General features: G+C 43.4%; 1 protein-coding gene across 1 annotated transcript in view; it reads right to left on the bottom strand.

The window, feature by feature from the left end:
• pkd1b (polycystic kidney disease 1b) overlaps positions 1–22,201 on the bottom strand; it is a 185,371-nt gene that overhangs the window by 2,181 nt on the left and 160,989 nt on the right. The window contains 6 exon segments of the mRNA XM_072242758.1: positions 556–1,212; positions 7,261–7,575; positions 11,665–11,952; positions 13,844–14,018; positions 17,925–18,050; positions 20,881–21,022. Of these exon segments, the coding sequence (XP_072098859.1) occupies positions 556–1,212; positions 7,261–7,575; positions 11,665–11,952; positions 13,844–14,018; positions 17,925–18,050; positions 20,881–21,022 (1,703 nt within the window).

Raw genomic sequence — 22,201 nt, 5'->3', positions numbered from 1 at the left:
GTCTCTCCCTACTGACTGTATAAATCACTTGGACTTTCAAATTTACCACTTTAAGACTGTGTTTGAATTTACCACTTTAAGAACTGTTCCAGAGTTCGGCTTTTGGTAAATTGCCGTACAACAGTTAACTTCTGGTTAAGTTAGTCGTTTGTTTACTTTTCACTATTGTTGAGCAGAGTTTAATAGATGTTTATGTTTGTTTATAAAACCTGACTCAATTCTATATTCATTGTTGCCGACCACGTAACAATACTTTCAAATCATGATATAATCATCTTTAAATCAATAACTTAAAACAACTGCAATCCTACCATTTTATTTGTGCCATTGTCAACTTCACATAAGATAACTGCCCTGGATCACTAAACATAATGTAGCATTCTCTCTACCATGCAGAATAAACTACTAATTGAGCCTTGCTTTAATCAATGAAGCGTTTTATAAACAGTGTCATTGCATGTCTTTAAACATTCAATAGATCATCCTTATGGTTTCTATGTGTAATTATGGATGGTTTCCCTCTGCACTTTCAGTGTGCCATGCTCTCCTCATTACTGGGGCCAGCTGTCTATCAAGTCCTCGATCCTGGCCTTCCTCACTTCTGGGCCGGGCCTTTGAAACTAGCCCTGAGCATGGCAGTGACCTCTGGTTGAAGTCCGCTGACAGTGGTAGTCCAAACTGCCAGACTTTTCGTCTAGAGGCATCAGCAGGCTTATGTTCACCTTGTAGGTCCCTATGACCTGATGCCACTACTTCTGCACAAGCTGGACCTTTGCTTGGCTGGTGGCTGGAGGTCACACTATCTGTTCTAGTCTGAAGGAGCTGTGTGCTTGGCAGAGGAATAATTCTCTCCTCATTGTTTTTCCTTCTCATGCACTGTCCCCTCTTCTTCTTATTCATTCTGTCCTGTAATTTCTCCAAATTGGTTTCAATATGATACAAGTCATTGGTGACTTTATTGACACGGTCAAACTGATCAAGGAGACTATTGATGGTCGGCAGTAGTCGATCCAGATAGGTCTGAACACCATGTGCCTCTGTGCTCGGACTCTCTGCAAGGTTCATCTCCTCAGATTGCACCGAGCCAGATGAAATGGTGCACTTGGAGCAGTGGGACTCGGTACCAGCAGATGGGAGCCGGGAAAATCTGGAAGTTTGGGAATTGCCCGTTGGCAGGGACTCCATCCCGTCAAACTTCACTTTGTGACGGAACTACAATGAAATGAAGGAAATGTCATTGACAGCAATGATTAAATGAGACATTTCCATTTTGATGTTTAACTGCTGTGCAGACGGCTGGTTCAAAGGGCTCAACGGTTTGCTGGTGCAATTAATTCCAATACAAGTCCAACCACACTGGCCTAGCATTCTGTCGACTGACAGGTTTTGAATCTGTACTAATTATCTAATTGTAATCAAGATCTAGCATTAATTAACTTCTGTACTGATCAATAGCTAATTAACCTACCAGCGCAACTTTTGCAATTATCAGTTGACAGTGTTTCCTTTTTACAGAAATTCAGTTTACAGACAGTTCTCAGAACCCTTACGTGACCCAGGGCGTGCCTAAACTCAAAAAGAGCAATTCACCTGCTCAGCAGAAGATGTTCAGGGGCAACCTTTGTGCTTTGTATGTTCTGTGGTCCCTCACCAATCAGGTGAGCGTTCAACATATATTAGTTTCTGAAGCTGCTTGCACAAATACCACCTTCTTCTTTTGGGGCCTATTCCAGACAGCTGGAATAAATAAAACCCAGTGTGGGAAATGTCAACCTTGATTTTGATTTCTTAATTTCTTTGCTTTATCCTTCATAACTAACTGTGTCTGCATGCCCAAGGGATGAGGTTAGTTTAGCAGTTTTCTGCCCAGAAGCACAGGTTGAAATTCAAAACAAGTACTGGAGTGAATGATTCTGCTTTATAATTAAGCTGAAGGACTCTGACACAAGTCCATTCACAGGGTTTTAGACTATAGCTGCTGAGAGATCAGGGAATTTTACTGTTGACATGCATACAGATTGGGAGAATGTGGGATAGGAAAAATGTGGGAGTTAGGATGAAAGGGAGCATAAGAACATGAGAAATATATAGAAACATAGAACAGTACAGCACAGTACAGGCCCTTCGGCCCACAATGTTGTGGTGGTCGGGTGGGAGATGTGGAGAGTGGCTAGTGGATAATAGGTTAATACCTAATCAGACCCTGTCTATCCAGATACTTATATATAACATCTCTAACAATACTTTCCATCGATTTACCCACCACTGACGTCAAACTCACAGGCCGATAATTGCTAGGTTTACTCTTAGAACCCTTTTAAACAATGGAACAACATGAGATGGGATTTTGTGGTAACCTCATAATTAACCTAGTGGATATTAGTAACATAGTATTAACTTATAGGTTATAATACTTTTATAATAATCTATAGTATTAACTTATAATATTAACCTAGTGGATAATAGGTTAATAGAATAGTACAGCACAGTACAGGCCCTTCGGCCCACAATGTTGTGCTGACCCTTAAACCCTGCCTCCCATATAAGCCCCCAACTTAAATTCCTCCATATACCTGTCCAGTAGTCTCTTAAACTTCACTAGTGTATCTGCCTCCACCACTGACTCAGGCAGTGCATTCCACGCACCAACCACACTCTGAGTAAAAAAAACTTTCTCTAATATCCCCCTTGAACTTCCCACCCCTTACCTTAAAGCCATGTCCTCTTGTATTGAGCAGTGGTGCCCTGGGGAAGAGGCGCTGACTATCCACTCTATCTATTCCTCTTAATATCTTGTATACCTCTCATCCTCCTCCTCTCCAAAGAGTAAAGCCCTAGCTCTGATCATAATCCATACTCTCTAAACCATGCAGCATCCTGGTAGGTCTCCTCTGTACCCTTTCCAATGCTTCCACATCCTTCCTATAGTGAGGCAACCAGAAATGGACACAGTACCCCAAGTGTGGCCTAACCAGAGTTTTATAGAGCTGCATCATTACATCGCGACTCTTAAACTCTATCCCTCGACTTATGAAAGCTAACACCCCATAAGCTTTCTTAACTACCCTATCCACCTGTGAGGCAACTTCCAGGGATCTGTGGACATGTACCCCTAGATCCCTCTGCTCCTCCACACTACCAAGTATCCTGTCATTTACTTTGTACTCTGCCTTGGAGTTTGTCCTTCCAAAGTGTACCACCTCACACTTCTCTGGGTTGAACTCCATCTGCCACTTCTCAGCCCACTTCTGCATCCTATCAGTGTCTCTCTGCAATCTTTGACAATCCTCTACACTATCTACACCACCAACCTCTGTGTCATCTGCAAACTTGCCAACCCACCCTTCTACCCCAACATCCAGGTCACTAATAAATAGGAGCAGGAGTAGGTCATCCGGCCCATCACCTCCGACCTAAATCCTCTTCTCCATCCTAAACCTTGAGGCAATGTCCCCTAGTTCTAGTCTCACCTACCAATGGAAACAACTTTCCTACTTCTATCTAATCTATCCCCTTCAAAATTTTGTATGTTTTTATAAGATCCCATCTCTTTCTTCTGAACTCCGGAGAGTATAGTCCCAGGCGACTCAATCACTCCTCATAGGTTAACCCCTTCATCCCTGGAATCAAACTGGTGAACCTCCACTGCACTGCCTCCAAAGCCAGTATATCCTTCCTCAAGTATGGAGACCAGAACTGCACACAGTACTCTAGGTACGGCGTCACCAGTACCCTATATAGTTGCAGCATGATCTCCCTGCTCTTGAATTCAATCCCTCTAGCAATGAAGGCCAACATTCTGTTTGCCTTCTTAATAAGCTGTTGTACCTGCAAGCCAACTTTTTGCAATTCATGAACAAGCACTCCCAAGTCCCTCTGCACAACAGCATGCTGCAATCTTTCACCATTTAAATAGTAATCTGCTCTTCTATTATTCCTTCCAAAGTGGATGATCTCGCATTTACCAATGTTGTATTCCATCTGCCAGACCTGGGCCCACTCACTTAACCTATCTATATCCCTCTGTAGACTCTCCACATCTTCAGTAAAATTTGCTTTTCCACTCAGTTTAGTTTTGTTAACCGCAAATTTTGCTACTCTACACTCAGTCTCCTCTTTCAAATCATCAATGTAAATGGTAAACAGCTGCGGGCCCAGCACCGACCCCATGGCACCCCACTCACCACAGACTGCCAACTGGAGAAACACCCATTTATACCAACTCTCTGCCTTCTATTGGTTAACCAATCCACTATCCATGCCAATACACTTCCTCCGACTCCATGCATCCGTATCTTATTTAAGTCTCTTGTTCGGCACCTTATTGAACGCCTTCTGGAGATCCAAGTATATGACATCCACCTGTTCCCCTCTATCCACTGCACTCACTGTATCCTCAAAGAACTCCAGTAAGTTTGTCAAACAGGACCTGCCCCTTCTGAATCCATGTCTAATGGAACCACTCCTTTCTAAATGTTTCGTTATTTCTTCCTTAATGACAGCTTCAAGCATTTTCCCGACTACAGATGTTAAGCTAATTGGCCTATTGTTGCCTGTCTTTTGCCTACGTCCTTTCTTAAAAAGTGGCGTGACACTTGCTGTCTTCCAATCCACCGGGACTTGCCCAGTGTCTACAGAGTTTTGGTAAATGATTACCAACGTGTCTACTATAACCTTCGCCAATTCCTTCAGCACCCTGGGATGCATCCCATCAGGACCAGGGGACTTATCTACCTTCAGGCCCTCTAGTTTGCTCATCACTATCTCTTTAGTGACAGTGATTTTATTGAGATCCTCACCTCCCATTTCGTCCATAACATCCTTCTTTGGCATTTTAGATGTGGCCTCCACCGTGTAGACTGACACAAAATAGTCGTTCAATGCCTCAGCAATTTCCTTATCACCAAATATCAATTTCCCTGTCTCATCTTCCAAGGGACTTACGCTGACTTTAGCCACCCTCTTCCGCTTTATATATTTATAAAAACTTTTGTTATCTGTTTTTATATTTTGTGCTAATTTGAGCAGGAGGGCTGGAGAGAGTGGATGGATGACAAATGGGAGATAATAGAACTTCAGGTCAGAGATTGGAGCAAGAAGGAGGAGTAGGAAGCTAAGATACAGAGAACAATGTGAGCCAAAAAGGGCTGAGGACTGGGAGAGATGCCAGCAGTTGGAGGAGGGTGTAGTGATGAAAATCGGACAGGAGGAAGAGACCTGATCTCTGACATGGACAGTGCGAGGTGAGAGTTGAAGAAAAGGAAGTGAGACTGTAAACCACAAACATGAGAAAGTCTGCAGACTGCTGGAAACACAAAGTAACTCATACAAAATGCTGGAGGAACTCAGCAGGCCAGGCAGCATCTATGGAAAAGAGTACAGTCAACGTTTCGGGTCAAGATCCTTCTTCAGGACTGAGAGGGAAAGGTGGAAATGCCTGAATTATACAGTGGGGGTGCTGGATGGTGAAAGGTGAAAGGTGAAAGGTGATGGGGGAGACTAGCTCGTGAGGGACAAGTGTGGAGCAGCAGACAGTAGAGGATGATTGTACAACGTCACAGAATGAATGAAAGAATCATCTACAGCACCCAAAACATTTATATTGACCACTTATACCTCATCCTTCTCAAACATTTGCCAAAAATAGTTCCAAAGACAAAATTCCCAGGCTTACACACATTAAGTATGTGAGAAATGGAAGCAAGAGCAGGCCAGGCCATTCAGTGCCATGTGCCAGTTCAGCAATTCAAGAGAATCATGGCTGATGTTATGAAAATCAAAATAACTGTGGTCACTAAAAGTTGGAAATAAAATCAGAAAATGCCAGTTCAGTCAGTACCTCTGGAAAATGGAACAGTATTAAAATTTCAATTGGAGACCCATCTTGTTACTTCATAGCGAATCCTTCACTTTGAAACTGTGATCCTGGTTCTACACATCCCAGCCAGTCATCCCAACATCTACCCTCTCAAGAATGTTGTATATTTCGAAGAGGTGATTCGTCTAAATTCTAGAGAGTGTAGACCTTGTCAGATTAATCTTTGTGACAGGGAAAGCTCCCAACCTAGGAATTAAATTTGCCGACGACACTACATTGATTGGCATTACCTCAAACAATAATGAGGTGGCCTACAAGGAAAAAAGTCATCTCTCTGACGCAGTGGTGTCAAATAAACAACTTCACCCTCACTGTCGCAAAAACAAAGGAGCTGGTTGTGTATTACAGGAGGAATGGAGACGAACTAACCCCTATTGACATCAATGAATCTGGGGTTGAGAGGGTAAACAGCTTTAAGTTCCTCGGCATCCACATCACCGAGGACCTCACGTGGTCTGTACACACCAGCTGTGTTGTGAAAAAGACACAACAGTGCCTCTTTCACCTTAGACGGTTGAGGAAGCTTAGTATGGGCCCCCAGATTCTAAGAACTTTCTACAGGGGCACAATTGAGAGCATCCTGACTGGCTGCATCACTGCCTGGTATGGGAACTGTACCTCCCTTAATCGGAGGACTCTACAGAGAATGGTGCAGACAGCCCAGCACATCTGTAGTTGCGAACTTCCCATGATTCAGGACATTTACAAAGACAGGTGTATAAAAAGGGCTCGAAGGATCATTATGGACCCAAGTCATCCCAACCACAATCTATTCCAGCTGCTACCATCCAGAAGACAGTACTGCAGTGACAGCCAGGACCAACAGGCTCCGGGACAGCTTCTTCCACCAGGCCATCAGACTGATTTGAGTGTACTCTATATTACATTGACTGTTCTATTTATTATAAATTACTATGATTGCACATTGCACATTTACACGGAGATGTAATGTAAAGATTTTTACTCCTCATGTATGTGAAGGATGTAAGAAATAAAAAGTCAATTCAATTCAGCCTAGTGAACCTACAATGCACTACCTTCCTGAGACACCTCTATAAAACATTTTAGATGCAGTCTCACCAGGGGTCCATCTCTTTTCAGTCTTGTATTCAAATCCTCGTGCATTTAAGGTCAAATTATCATCTGTCGGCTTAACTGCTTGCTGGCTTGAATATGTACAATGATACTCTTTCGAACAGCAATGGCTTTTAAACAGATACTTTGCATTCCCACTAAAGTGAACGGCTGAACATTTTTTCACTTTATACTTCATCAGATATGCGCTCAGCCATTCAGTCAACCAGACTGGCAGACTGATTGTCAGTCACTTGTAAAACTCCAGTGCAACTGACATGGTGGCCCTGACTAAATTCTACATTTACCTCCTTTGCTTTAGTTAGTCCAATCCAGAGTCTGAACCTTTTGATGAAGAAGTCAATCATCTCATAATCTTGTGGCTCAACGGCAGGACGATACATTTCTGCTCGGACATGCCTGTAATTCTGGATGATGATAGCACTGAAGAGGTTCCTTGTAATCCACGCCAAACACAGCAGATAGCTGGCGAAGTAGGCCAATGCGGTGAAAGGAAATTTGTGAACTGCACGCTGCAATGCCACTGTTCCTCGGGAGAAGGTAACCAAAGACAGCACGGTGTGTTTGAATGTTTTAAAGTCTTCCAGAGTTGGACAGAATATCTGCAGGAAACACCAGCGAATGAGAGTTGGAGTCATTCCTTCTAGCAGAGTTACACAGGAGATTACATCAGGAAAACTGGCCATTCAACCCAACCTGTCAATACTTTCTGCAATTTTCCACTGTGTGGAGATTCTGTTTCTGAGGAGACAACTGTAGGCAGGCTCCTATGGTGGGCTAGTTTTTTGCCACCTTAACTCTCACTGTCGCACCTTGTATCTTCTTAACCATATTTCTGAGTAAATTATGGGGTTTCCTCCCTCTCCTCTGCTGCCTAAGTGTGTATAGCTGCTGTGGGCAGTATGCCCTTAAAAGGTTGATGCTCTTTGAATGTTGAGTGACAATGTTAGGAGATGTACAAAAGTCAGCGAGGACCAGTCAGGAAACTCGCTTACCCCTTTTAACATTTATTTCAGGGTGTAAAGCACTCAAAACAGAATTTGATCAGTTGCATAGATGTTTTTCAAGGGGTCTAACTAGCCATTAGCTTAATGTGGTCACATTTCAGTGCACTAAAAAGAAGTACAATCCTATTTCAAGCTCTAGTGACCCAAACTGTGGTCCCTTTGTGACTCCTGTCCCAACTGTGGCTCTCACCCTTCACCTCTCTGGCACCATGGGTTCAACCCTCACTCGAGGTTCTTGTACTGTGTGTCCGGACTGGTACTGTGCACTGGCAGTCCTGACCCTTTGCCACACTTGTCCTGTGCTAGTTTTCAGCGTCACATTTCCTCATTCATTCACAGATGGTGGAAGTCACTGTAATTACCAGCATTTATTGCCCATTCCCAATTAGCTGTAAACTGAGAATGCAGTTAACTAACCACTGGGATCACTACAAGCCCGACTAGACAAGGATGACAGATTTGAGAAAGTCTGTAGATGCTGGAGGAGCTCGGCAGGTCAGACAGCATTTATGAAAAAGACATTTCAGTTCAAGACCCTTCTTCAGGGCTGGAAAGGAAGGGGAATGATGCCCGAATAAAAAGGTTGGTGGAGGGGAAGGAGGCTAGTTGGAAGGTGATAGGTGGGGAAGGTCAAGGGCAGAAGAAGAAAGAATCGGAGAGGAGAGTGGACAATTGGAGGAAGGGAAGGAGAAGGGGACTCAGAGGGGAAGTCCTCAGCAGGGGAGAAGAAGTGAAAGGTCAGAGTGACAGGTTTCTCCTTCTCACTGGCTTCTGTGGTTTGAACTCCGAAATTCAGCGCAAATCTTCACTTGGATAAAATTCCAGCATCCAACTCTAACTAGCTGTACTACAGTTCCCTCATTTATTGTACTGTACAAGGTCCCAATACCCACCATGTAACCACACTGTGCATAGCCCAGAACAAGCAGGAAGAAGACTAAGGTGGCCGCTGTCAGCTCTTGGAACGTATACTGGAACATTTTTCCAAACACACACCACCTTCGGAAAAAACGAAGCTGTCCTACGATCTAAAGGAAGGAAGAATATATTTAGCACCTTCTTCCAGCTCTTGACAAAGTAAGGCTAAAGCTTTCCTTGGCTTTAAGGTCAAAGGTCGCAAAGGGCCTTTCAGAACTGAGATGAGAAGCTTCTTCACTGGGTAATCTTTGGAATTCTCTGCCCAGGCGGTATGGGGAGGCTGTCACCGAGTATACTCTGGAGAGAGTGGAATAGCATTTTAAATATATTATGGAACCAAGGAAAATTATGTCCATACAGGAAGGTGGCACTGAGATAAAGTATCAGCTACCATAATACAGAATAGTGGAAGAAGCAAAGGAGCTAATCTCCTTCAGCTTCCATATTTTACATTCATCTTCCACAGTATTCCAAATCAAATTTTCCAAATTATAAATGCTTTGAAGACCAGTCACCATCCTAGGATCTACTGCAGCAAAGATGCACAAACAACCATATATATATATATATATAAAAAACAGAACAGTCCTTCAGCCCATCTCATCTTTACTGACCGTGATGCCTATCTACGTTAATCCCATTCACCCACATTAGGTCTAGATGTCTCTACACTTTACCTATGCAAGTACCTGTCTAAACACTTTTTAAATTAAATTTTATCTATTTCCACCACCTCCTCTGGAAGCACATTCCAAATATTCACCACCCTCTGTGTGACAAACATACCCCTCAGAAATCCTTTTAATTTCTCCCCTCTCACCTTAAATTCGCACCCTCTGGTGCTCTACTCTCCGGCTGCTCCTGCTGGTGCTGCCCTCCAGTGTTGGTACAGTGCAATTACAGACTGAACTGCAGGGAATCATCAACTTGCAAGACTTGTTGTTCAGGGTCTTGGACTAAAAATGTGCTTTTTTGTTCTCCCTCCCTCTATTTTGAGTGCAAAGTTTTTGCACCTTGGTCCCAGAGGAACACTGTTTCATTCATATATACTTATGTACGGTTTGAATGACAATTAAAATTGATTTGATTTTTACTCCTCTGCTTTCTGGCCTCTACACTCAGTGGCAACTTTATTAGGTTCACCTATGTTCCTGCTTGATAATGCAAACATCTAATCAGCTAATCATGTGGCAGCAACCCGAGAGGGAGACATAGTCAAGAGGTTCAGTTGTTGTTCAGATCAAACATTAGAATAGGTAAGAAATACAACCTAAATGATTTTGACCATGGAATGATTGTTGATGCCAGACAGGGAGGTTTTGAGTAAATCAAAAACTGATCTCCTGGGATTTTCATGCACAACAGTCTCTAGAGTTTACAGGGAAAGGTGCGAAAAACAAAAACATCCAGTGAGCAGCAGTACTGTGGGCAAAAAAGTCTTGCTAATGAGAGAGATCAGTGGAGAATGGCCAGACAGGTTCAATCTGATTATAACTCAAATAACCACGTGTTACTACAGAGGTATGCAGAATAGTATCTCTGAATGCACAACATGTTGAATCTTGATGTGGATGGGCTACAGCAACAGAAGACAATGAACATATACCTCCTAAAGTGGCCACTGAGTGAATACCCCTCAACCTCCTATGTGCCAGCAATAATAAACACCGTCTATCCAATGTTCTATGTTCTGAATTCTGCAGCTACTGTTGAAGTTGGACTCTTCTCTCCACATCAGTATACTACTGCACTACATACCCCTTGACTTGAACAAAGGATTCCCGGTCAAGTTGACCTTACCGTCATGTACACAAACACAGCGAGGTACAGGTTCCTGAAAACGCGCTTGCAGTAGCTCACAGGCACAGAGATGCAGAGAGCACACAGAATACAAGTTATTTGTAAATTATAAAAGATAGTGAAGAATACTGTGAAGATATTAGTGCAAGAAGTAATTGTCATTGTAAATTGTTCTGTGATCAGGCTAGGGTTAAATCGGGGGATTGCAGGGCAGTGTGGCTCGAAGGGCAGGAAGGGCCGATTCTCTGCTGTATCTCAGTAATATGTCTATGCTAGTTTAAGAGATGGCCTGTTGTCTTTCATTGCTAAGGTAGGATCAGGTTGCACTTCCCGCATCTTTTAGCTCTGTGGTGTGCGCCGTGGAGGTAATGATGTGATGAGCGGCTCGGCAGCTCTGCCGCAGGGATCGGTTACCCCCCCGCCCCCACCTACCTTTTGCTAGCCAGACTGAGACTGACATCCTGGAGGGGGAGGGGGGGGAGTCTGACATCCTGGGGGGGGGGGAGGAGACTGACATCCCGGGGGGGGGGGGGAGGGACCGACATCCCAGGGAGAGACCAACATCGCGGGCGGAGGTAACCGAGATCCCGGGGGTGGGGGGGGAGACCAATTCTACACTGTATCTCAATAAATAAATTCCCAAGACATGCAGGTTGTTGAGTTAACTGGCCAGTCTTAGGTTCCCCTAGTTTGTAGGTGAAAGGGTGTGGAGGAAGGTTGGTGGGAATATGGGGACAGTAAAGGTAGTTTGTGTGGAGTTTGTGACAAAGCACAGACTCAATAGGTTGAGTAACGTGTTTCCTTGCTGTATAACTCTATAACTTTAGAAAATGAGCAGAGGATTGGATAAATCGTTCAACGAGCTAACACTGTCTGAAGGGCCGAATAGCCTCGGGCACTAATTTTCTAGTTCTAGAGATTCGTGCCTTGCTCTGACAGATTCACTCATGTCAGCTGCTGACCTACCTTCAGGGTGAGAACGGTGAGCAGCAAAGCTGCAAGGCCAGAGGCTGCCTCGGACAGCAGGGCAACACGGGAGAAGCTGACAAATGCCCAGCGGTTCCTCTTGTGACGGTCGAGCTGCACATCAGCCAGTCTGAGGCGGCTGAAGTGGAAGGTGGGAATGAGGATGGAGAGGAGAATGATGAGGAGCTGGACGTACTTCTGCCTCTCTCTGAAATAAGCCAAACCCGCTCTACGCATGGCCACTGCTTCAGAGCACAGGAAGACAAAGCTGAAGAGCAGAAGCAACACCTGGACGGGAAAGACAGAAGTGATTGCTAACAACATAAACCGGAGTGGTGTCATCAGGAGCTCAGCCTACGTCAGAGCTGAGCTCAGATCTGTGTCCTTGGAGACTCCATGGTGGTCCAGGTTTGAACTCATTGATAGAGGGACAGGAGCCACACATAAACAAGTTCGGTGCAACACACAGACAAATGCTGTAGGAACTCAGCAAGTCAGGAAGCATCTATATCGGCAAAAAACATCTTTGGATTTCCCACCATAGATGCTCCCAAGGTTGCTGAGTTCCTCCAGCATTTTCCGCATAATACTCGAGATTTTCAGCATCTGCAGACCCTTGTGTAAACAAGTTCAGCTTGATTAGAACCTGTAATTTTAGTGCGAGTGAGAACTTAGAGCACAGTTTTCTGCACAGCTTCTTTCTTCATTCTCAGAACAATGTACTCTTTCCTCCAGAACTCCAACATGCTTACCAGACCACATCATCTCTCCTTGGGCCCTTGGAGAGATGGAACCAAAAGAAACTGGAGCAGTCAACCAAGAACTAAGTGAATGCAATTTTTAAAAATTATGTCTGTTTTTGCACTACTACTTTTAAACGTAATTATTTAACACACATCGATATACTTAATGTAATACATTTATTTACTTTTTTTCTATATTATCATGTGCTACATTTTACTGCTGCCGCTATAAACTAATTTCATGAGCTATGTCGTTGATATTGAACCTGACTCTGAGTAGGAAGCATGTTCAAAGTGACTGATGGTAAATGAAGTGTAAAGAGGGCTCAGCCAAAGAGATTCAGCAGTTAACTCTGGGAACATGAAGTAACTAAAGTTCGTGTCTAACGATTAGGAATTACAGGGCAACTGGAAATTAACTGGGTTCCTCCCTTTTTTTGGTGCACATGTCATATCACATGAGCACAGACTTGAATCTCTCAAAAGAAATTTGTCAAAATTCCATTAAAAGCAGCAATACATGCTTGTCCAGGGTTACGTGCTAAAACAGGCCATCAGACCGTCACTGTTGTGCTGCTCTCCCGGACAAAGGTCAGAACCTGCAGAATCTCTGTCCCTGGGAGGCACAAAACAGCTGCCTGGACTAGAGATGCCGAGGAAGGGCGTGGGAATATGGGGAGAGGGAGACGGCAATCCCCTGTGTGTCCTGGCACTCCTTTCCACCTGTCTGGTCTGATGAAATTCAATGCCCTGAGTGACAGCCTACTACTGCGGGGCCCGGGTTGATCAAAGGGCTTTGACTTCCGCAAGGGCGTGATTTGTAGCAGGTCACTGCACGAGGTAGGTGTGACTGGTGTAAACTAAGGCAGGTAGGTGCTGTGGGCAAGGCTTTAACATCACAGGACAGGCCCTTTTATTGACGGCGCATTGCTGATCCGTGCGTGGTATGCCCTATGTCTGGCCTGAATGAAAAACAGATGCATCCAAAAGCACCTGCTCCTACTGGAGGTGTGCACTGTAGGACCTGTGAATTTGTGAACAGCAAGACTGACACCGGGGCATTGGGCAGAAATCCACTGATCATTCAATAGTGCTAAAAGGTTCTTTCAGTCATCCAAGACAGAAAATGATATGTCACTTCAATAGTATCACCCGAGACACTGCCTTCCTCAAACAGCACAGGAGAATCATCGAGGTACTAGCTCAATACCACATAGTGGGACATGAATACACCGTTTCCGACCCCTAGGGAAAGTGCTACCACAGAGCTGTCTTTGACACATCAAGAAGCTGCCAGTAACATCAAATACATAATGAGAGAGGGGGGTTTGAACCAACCTGACATCAGCTGAAGTAGCCCGATACTGGTCTTAACTTACTGTAGGCTGAAAATGTACAGTTTATCCAATAACTTTAAGTTTCAGAGTGATGCTTACCATACACGTGAGCAACAGGTGCAGGCCCTGGTTTGAATGCAACAGAGAGAAAGGTTTAATGTCTATGCTTGGTCCTGTAGGTTTCGTTGGCTGGAATTCCACAACTAACTTCACCACTGCGTATAAATTCACGTCCCGACTATACTGGGTGAACTCAACCAATAGGGCCTGTGTCCTGTAATGGGGAAGGAAGTAGAACAGAAGACAGTCACATTAAAATCCAATTTCAGCAGAAAATATCCACAAAGTACAAGTATGTAGACATTATTACCGCAGGATAGATCCATTTACGGGAAAACTGGATATACATAGAAAGGACGAATAATACAGGATTAGAGGAAAAGAGGTGGGCAGATACTTTTGGGAAATATCAACACACACCACCACAGATGAGCTGACTGAAGCTTCAATATTTCTGCATAACTAAGGGAGATGTGGCATTGTGAGAATAGGAACTTACTCTATACATACGAGGGGTGATTGATAAGTTTGTGGCCTAAGGTACAAGGAGACAATTTTAGAAAACCTAGTACAGCCTCCAACCTGATGGCATGAACATTGACTTCTCTAACTTCTGCTAATGTCCCACCTCCCACTCGTACCCCATCTGTTATTTATTTATATACACACATTCTTTCTCGCTCTCTCCTTTTTCTCCCTCTGTCCCCCTCACTATACCCCTTCCCATCCTCTGGGTTTTTCCCCCCTCCCCCTTGTCTTTCTCCCTGGGCCTCCTGTCCCATGATTCTCTCATATCCCTTTCGCCAATCACCTGTCCAGCTTTTGGCTCCATCCCTCCCCCTCCTGTCTTTTCCTATCATTTTGGATCTCCCCCTCCCCCTCCAACTTTCAAATCTCTTACTAGCTCTTCCTTCAGTTAGTCCTGACGAAGGATCTCGGCCTGAAATGTCGACTGTACCTCTTCCTAGTGATGCTGCCTGGCCTGCTGCGTTCACCAGCAACTTTGATGTGTGTTGCCTGAATTTCCAGCATCTGCAGAATTCCTTGTGTTTACATTTATTTTTCAACATAGTCCCCTCCTATATTGCAGAATAAGGAGACTCAAACTGGTAAGAGCCTAAATAAATGGATTTACAGGAAATGTATTGCTCAAAGGGTGGTATGGAAGACAGAGGTACTGACTTATAGGGCACTGGATTAGAGGGAGTTTGTTCTTTGGGAGCAGATCTACTTAAGCCTGGCTGGGACCAAAGTCCTGGCAAACCTTATAGTTAGGGCCATACAAAGGGTTTCAGCTGAGAAAACTTAGGGGTGGAGTCGGAGCTTTGGGGTTCTAATGCTTTTACTGTCACTCATTCTTTGAGGCACTCTTCTGTTTTCATGGATGTCTGTGAAGAACAAGAATTTCAGGATGTATATTTATACAATTACTGAGATTAGATGTAACTATTGAAAGTAACAATCTGAGCAGAGTGAGTCCAGCAACAGTTTTTTACTATCTGCAGGCAGCATTCACCAAGACTCCTTAGACAGCACTTTTCAAACCTAGTTAGAACAAGGGAATCGAATACAGGGACATAACCACCTGGAGGTTTCAGTCCAGTCACGCACCATTCCGACATGAAAATATATTGCTGTTCCTTCATTGCTGCTGGACCAAAATTCTGGAACTCTCTTCCCTAACAGCACAGTGGGTATACCCACACCTCAAGGACGGCAGCAGTTCAAGAAGACCGGTCACTCCCAACTTCTCAAGGGCGCCTGGGGGTGGACAATTAACTGCTGGCTCAGCCTGCAATGCTCACATCTCGGGAATGAGTCTAAAGAAAAGGCCCAGCAGTAAAAGTGCATTAACAAATGACAAGTCAGGAGAAACATTAAAAAGGATAACATTAAAACATTCAGGATGAAGTCTTCTACATTAATGAATGTATTCAGAGAAATGTTTACATGGTGGCTGACCAGGAATGAACACTATAAATTCCAGGCTTTTTGACATGTAGAAAAGATAGACAAAATGGGAGAATCTAGGTAGATGGGGTTAGATTCGTCAAGCTCAAAGACCATCAGCTTCTATTAGGACTATTACAGAGAGGAATGTCTGAGCTGGGAAGAGCTGGAGAGACAGCAACTTCCAACGCAACCAGCAGGGAGTTTATGCCACTTATACCAACCAACCGGACGTCACCCTGCAAGGCAGCCTCTCCAAAATAAGCCTTTGTTCAGCAAATGCCAGCTGAGTCCCCAGCTCAAGAAGCACACAGCCTGAATAACCTGTTGTAAAATACAAATCCGTGTGTTGGGAATGGAGATAGGCTGCTGAATCAAATCAGCACTCTGTGAGGCAGTGCAATACAGGGTATCAGTGTAAAATTAGCACAAAAGTAGAAACAAAGACAGTAGTGAGGAATGGAATTGCCTGATAAAATTAATGAGTGAAATCAATTCATACTCAAAGATAAGGAACATAAGTGGAAGTGGTATTGTTAGACCAGAGCATTAGTCAAGAAATAAGAGCTTGTTCTACAATAATCACAGGGACTTTAATTATGACTTAGGCAGGCCAACATGGTTTGGAGCACAACTTCAAAGAACACATCTGAGGTAACAAAGGAACAGCTATATTTTAGATGGTGCATTTAACTAGCTAGTTATCAATTTCATACCAAAGAATATGCTGGGTAAGACAATCACATTATGTTAGAACTTAACAGGTCCAAAACTTTCTATAAATGCAAATACATAGTTATGAGTGGTCCCTTGATTAAGTCTGGGAATTTGGCTTAAATAATAGAGCAATAGACGAGCTTTAGCAAACATTTAAGTACATTACATGTGTACATTGAAAAGAAATGCAGGAAAAATACTCCCTATCTGTAGAAAAATGTTCTCTCTCTGGGCAGTTAAAGGGATTAGAAAGTACTTTAAACTTTTAAAATGTAACAGATCTGAAGATGGATAACCGAAATTGTGAAGGAAGGAAAATAAGAAAACAAGAGTAAATTAACAAAAAATCTTTGGAAACAACATTGTTAAATCTATCTAAGACTGAGGAACTAAGGAATGAAAGTTCATAAATTCCTGAGAGACAAATACAGGAAGTTTCAGATGTGGTTTAGATGATAAACATGTATCTACCTTCAGAAAAATCCTGCAAAAATCAATAGGAATAACAGCTAATAAATCCCTTGGGCCTGACTGCATACAATCCAGAATTCTAAATGTAGTGGTGTAAATCAGCAGGTACATCAGTGATGAGCTTCCAAAATTCCCTGAGACTGAGCTAGCTAGAGCAGATGAGAAATTAGTGAATTTAACAGTAGATTTCAGGTCAACAACCTTCTCATTAGAAAATGGGAATCTCGCTGATATGAAGTGAGACTAGAGCTCGCTCCACAGATGCTGCCAACTTGCTAAAGGTTTTCTGCCTCTGTGCTTGTCTTTATTGTGGAATACATTGAAACTTTATAGTGATCCTACTTACAGTAAATTGTAAGTACAGGTGACATCATGAACTTAGAAAAGTATAGATGGGTTCCAATAGTGCAACTAAATCACAATTATGGAACTTTCTCAGTAGGATAAGTGTTTCTGATGAAGCACATGTAGAAAACAGTGACCTAATAGGATTAAAAGTACTTCCCCAATGCTCCAAACAGAACTCTAACCCCACCAGCAGCTTCCAGACTTGGTTGCCTCTTCTGCCATACCACCAAAGCTTCACAGATCCCTTCCTCCGAATAATCAGAACATTCATTAAGATTCTCATTTCTCAAATCTCAGCAGGACCCTGCAGTGGACAGCATACCACCAGGTCTGGGACCAACTCCTCCGCACATCTTCAGGGTAAAGTCTGCAACCACTCCCCCCCACAGACAGTTCTCAGACTAGGTGTCCTTATGCTTAGCACACCTGGGTCACCAATTGGAACCTCACTCCTGGCAGCCCACTGACCTGTTGCTGAGAGAACTCTAAGCCAGGTCTATTGTGTACTGAAACAATTGTCTCCTGGAACCCCACACCTTATCAGAGCCCCACACATCTCTGCTCTTAGGACTTATCAATTTACTCTAGCTAACTAAATAATAAATATTCCTTTAGTTAAAAAAAAGTTACTCACTTTGCATCAATCCAACCATTCTGGTTCAAGTCCTCCAAAATTGCTCTGCTTACTTCGGAATTATTCCCAAGCTCCAGAGTATATCCATCACTGCTGTGGGTCGCCACCTCTCGAGTGGACCATCGACTGTAGAGCACAGGAGCAGACGTTTCACTCACTGCTCATTTCCAGTTAATGTTTTGTGACTTATTGTTCATCAGCGACTATAGTATCACAAATTTCCCCGTGTAACATCACTGCGTTTTCCTTTATTACAGTCACTATCTGGCAATGACTTTTTGGGGTATACTTTTCATTATAACAAATAGCGCATCATTTTCCATTTAGAGAGTACTATATCTAAAATCCCATAGTGCAGTTTCAGCCAACTTTTTCTATTTAAAAATTACTTCATAAAATGTTTTCTAGGAAGGCTTTGAGAGATACAGTGCTCCTTGCCCACTGGTCACTCAGAACTATTCAAAACGTTTACTCCATCCTCCCTGGAGTCGAGCAATACTGCTTCCCAAAAATTCAGCAAGAAGCTGATGATGAGATCTGCATTCCAGAGCCAACTCACTGAGGCGAGGGAAAAAAAGGAATGAATCCTCAACCAGGAGGGCATTAAATAAATTGGATGCGCGAACTCTGGAAGTCTGGGTGCACTCATGTCTGGTACAGAGTTTGGCTGCCTATTCAGTGTTCCAACACTGCCAGCTAAACATGGGATAAAGTCTCAGCAATTCTTCCTTGCAACTGAAAAGTGACTCAATGACACTGATTTTTATTACACCTCCACTGGCCTCTCAAAGTATAATGCTGTTGAAGATGGGAAGTGCATGAGGCTGCTGGTTTCATTTACTTTGAACCTTGACCCTACTTCATTTCGGCCTAAACTTAGCAAGGTCAGGACTGGCAGTGCTCTGGGTACACTGATACCCTGCTTTGCACTGCCTCACAGAGTGCTAATTTGATTCAGCAGCCTATCTCCATTCCCAACACTCACAGATTGTATTTTACAACAGGTATCTATTCAGGCTGTGTGTTTCTCAAGCTGGAGACTCAGCTGGCATTTGCTGAACAAAGGCTTATTTTGGAGAGGCTACCACACAGGGTGACGTCCAGGTAGTTGGTATAAGTGGTGTAAACTCCCTGCTGGTTGCGTTGGAAGTTGTTGTCTCTCCAGCTCTTTCTAGCTCAGACATTTCTCTCTGTAATAGGCCCAACTGAGCTTGACGAAAAGAGACTATAGGATTGCAGTGATCTGCCTGCAGACGGAGCAGATACTGCACACGCTCACCCTACCAGACAGAGTGACCTCACAATGCCAAGCCCTCCACTCTGAGCCTCATCTGATTCAGTGCTGGGTCTTCCCCAACATCAGAATAAGAAACGTATGTATTATTACTGTCATATATGGCATTAAGTTTGTTATGTTGTGGCAGGAGTACAGTGCAAAGACGAAGTTTCAAAATAAATTAACAATGCTAAAAAGGCATAAACGCGGTGACGGTTCATGGGTTTGGACGGCCGTAGGCCGGCAGCATGGCGACACGCCGGTCACTCTTCAAGGATAGTGAGAGTCAGTAATGATGGATGCTACCTTCTTGAGGCACTGCTTCTTGAAGATGTCCTCGTCAGCAGGGAGGATTGTGGTCACGATGGATCTGGCTCAATGTACAATCCTCTGCAGCCTCTCGCAATCCTGTGCATTGGAGTTCCCATAACCAGCAGTGACACAACGGGTAGGATGTTCTCCACCATTCTCCACACAAATTCACAAGAGATCTTGGGGACGGTCCAAATATCCTCAAATTCTAGCAAGCCTTCAATGTGTTGGGCCCCCTCTGAGATGTTGATGCCCGGAAAGGACCTCACTGTTTCACCCTTTACTCCTCAATTGAGCACTGGTGTGTGTTCTCCTGATTTCCACTTCCTGAAATCCACAATCAGTTCCTCGGTTTTAGTGATGATGAGTGTGAGGTTGTTGCGACAGTACTCAACCAGCCAACCTATCTCACGCCTGTAAGCTTCCTTGTGGTCATAAGACATTAAGACATAGGAGCAGAATTACACTGTTCAGCTCATCAAGTCTGCTCCACTGTTCCATTACAGCTGATTTATTATCCCTCTCAACCCCATTCTCTTGCCTCCTCCTGATAACTTTTGATGTATCCAATGACGTGGCCTACACAGCCATCTGTGGCAATGAATTCCATAGCATCAACACCCTCTGGCTAAAGAAGCTCTCCATCTTTGTTCTAAATGGACACCTGTCTATTTTGAGGCTGTGTCTCCTGGTCCTAGACTCCCCCACTACTGAAAACGTCTCAATCATACTCTTATCTAGGTCTTTCAATATTTGATAGGTTTCAAAGACATACCCGTCATTTCTCTGACCTCCAGTGAGTACAGGTCCAGAGCCTTCAAATGCTCCTCACACGTTAACCCATTCATTCCTGGAATAATTATCATGAACCTCTCCTGGACCCACTCCAGTGCCAGCACATTTTTTCGTAAATAAAGGTAATCTTTGATTCCATCAACTGCAGTGCCATGGGTGAAATTATAGATGGTATCTGAGCTGTGCTTAGCCACACAGTCATGAGCGAGGAAGTACAGCAGTGGATTAAGCATGCACCTTTAAGGTGTGCCTGCCTTGGTGGTCAGTGATTACTGATCTACACTCACTGTGGTCTTAGCAGCCCATGGTTAATGGTGGGAGAGGGTGTATGTGGAGTAGGGTTGGCACCAGGATCCCACCAGTAATGTCAGTCATGCAGCTCCCTGGATACAATGTTATAACAATCCCCTTTAGTGCCGATTTGTTCCGCGTTCTCGTTCCTAGCCCACTCGACATCCTATGCACTGTCAACTCCAGTGTACACCAAGGGAATTTTAGGATTATGTGATTGGAAAATTACAGATAGGGCATACAAAAATCAGCAGTACCATCAATAGTAATATCTACTCTTACCCAGCAGAGTCATCCGACGAATAAACCCAACTGCGATTGGTACTCCTGGCCATTGCTTTGTCTCTCAGTACGTTATAATGGCTGTAGGTAACTCCAGGACAAACGCCAGGGATTAGCCTGTAAACCCATGAGCACCAATGTCCTGAAACAGGTACACACAGAGAGTTAGACATTTACACCTTTGTGACCGCTGAGTGTTTATATGACAGTGATAGTATATCTTTGTAAAATGGAAAGAAAATTGCTGAGTTTGAAAATTATGTTAACAGGAAGTATGTAGTAGGAAAGGGGTATCGGGTATGATTGCTTAATCGGAAGAACCTACTCAAGGTATTGCTTGTTTTTGGAGGCTCTGATTCACATTCACAGAGCCTTTAAAGTCTTCACTCTGTAGCTCCAGCAGAGCTCCAGTTCAAAGGTCATGCTACAAAGTAAAATCAGTTCCTTCAGACTTGGACATACAGATTATATTGCACCTCTTAGTAGAGATGTAATAAACCCATAAAACCGTTAACTACTTGCATAGACAATTATTCATGATTATACATAAGCAAATTCATCTACATAAATTTTCTAATATAACTACCTTTTTTGTTTACTGGTCCCTTAAGTGCAAGCTAAATTTAAAAACCCTGTCAATCACTTTTCCTCACTGACCTCATACACATGTTCTCACATCCTTTTCTACAATTAAAGATTCAAAGTACATTTATTATCAAAATATGTATGCAGTATACAACTCTGAGTTTCGTCTTCCCACAGACAGCCACGAAACAAAGAAAACCATGTAACCCATTCAATGAAAAACATCAAACCCCGAACACAAAAAACAAAAAGAACAAATTGTGCCAATGACAAAAAATGAGTGACAAAAACAGAATATAAAATGTCAAATCACTAAGTCATCAAAACAGTCCAGGAATGTTCAGTTTCAGTTCAGTTCAGTATTATAATAATTTTTATATCTATGAACACAGTGCATTACATATTATGTAACATAAGACATAGGAGCAGAATTAGGCCATCTGGCCCATCGAGTCTGCTCCACCATTCAATCATGACTGATCCTTTTTTCTATCTCCTCCTCAACCTGAGCTCCCGGCCTTCTCCCCATAACCTTTGATGCCATGTCCAATCAAGAATCTATCAATTTCTGCCTTAAATACACCCAACAACCTGGCCTCCACAGTTGCATGTGGTAACAAATTCCACAAATTCACCACCCTCTGGCTAAAGAAGTTTCTCCGCATCTGTTTTGAAAGGGTGCCTCTCTATCCTGACACTATGCCCTCTTGTCCTAGACTCTCCCACCATGGGAAAC

This window comes from Mobula birostris, chromosome 24 (assembly GCF_030028105.1).
Source record: "Mobula birostris isolate sMobBir1 chromosome 24, sMobBir1.hap1, whole genome shotgun sequence".
Lineage (NCBI taxonomy): Eukaryota > Metazoa > Chordata > Chondrichthyes > Myliobatiformes > Myliobatidae > Mobula > Mobula birostris.
This window is presented reverse-complemented; position numbering and strand designations above follow the sequence as displayed.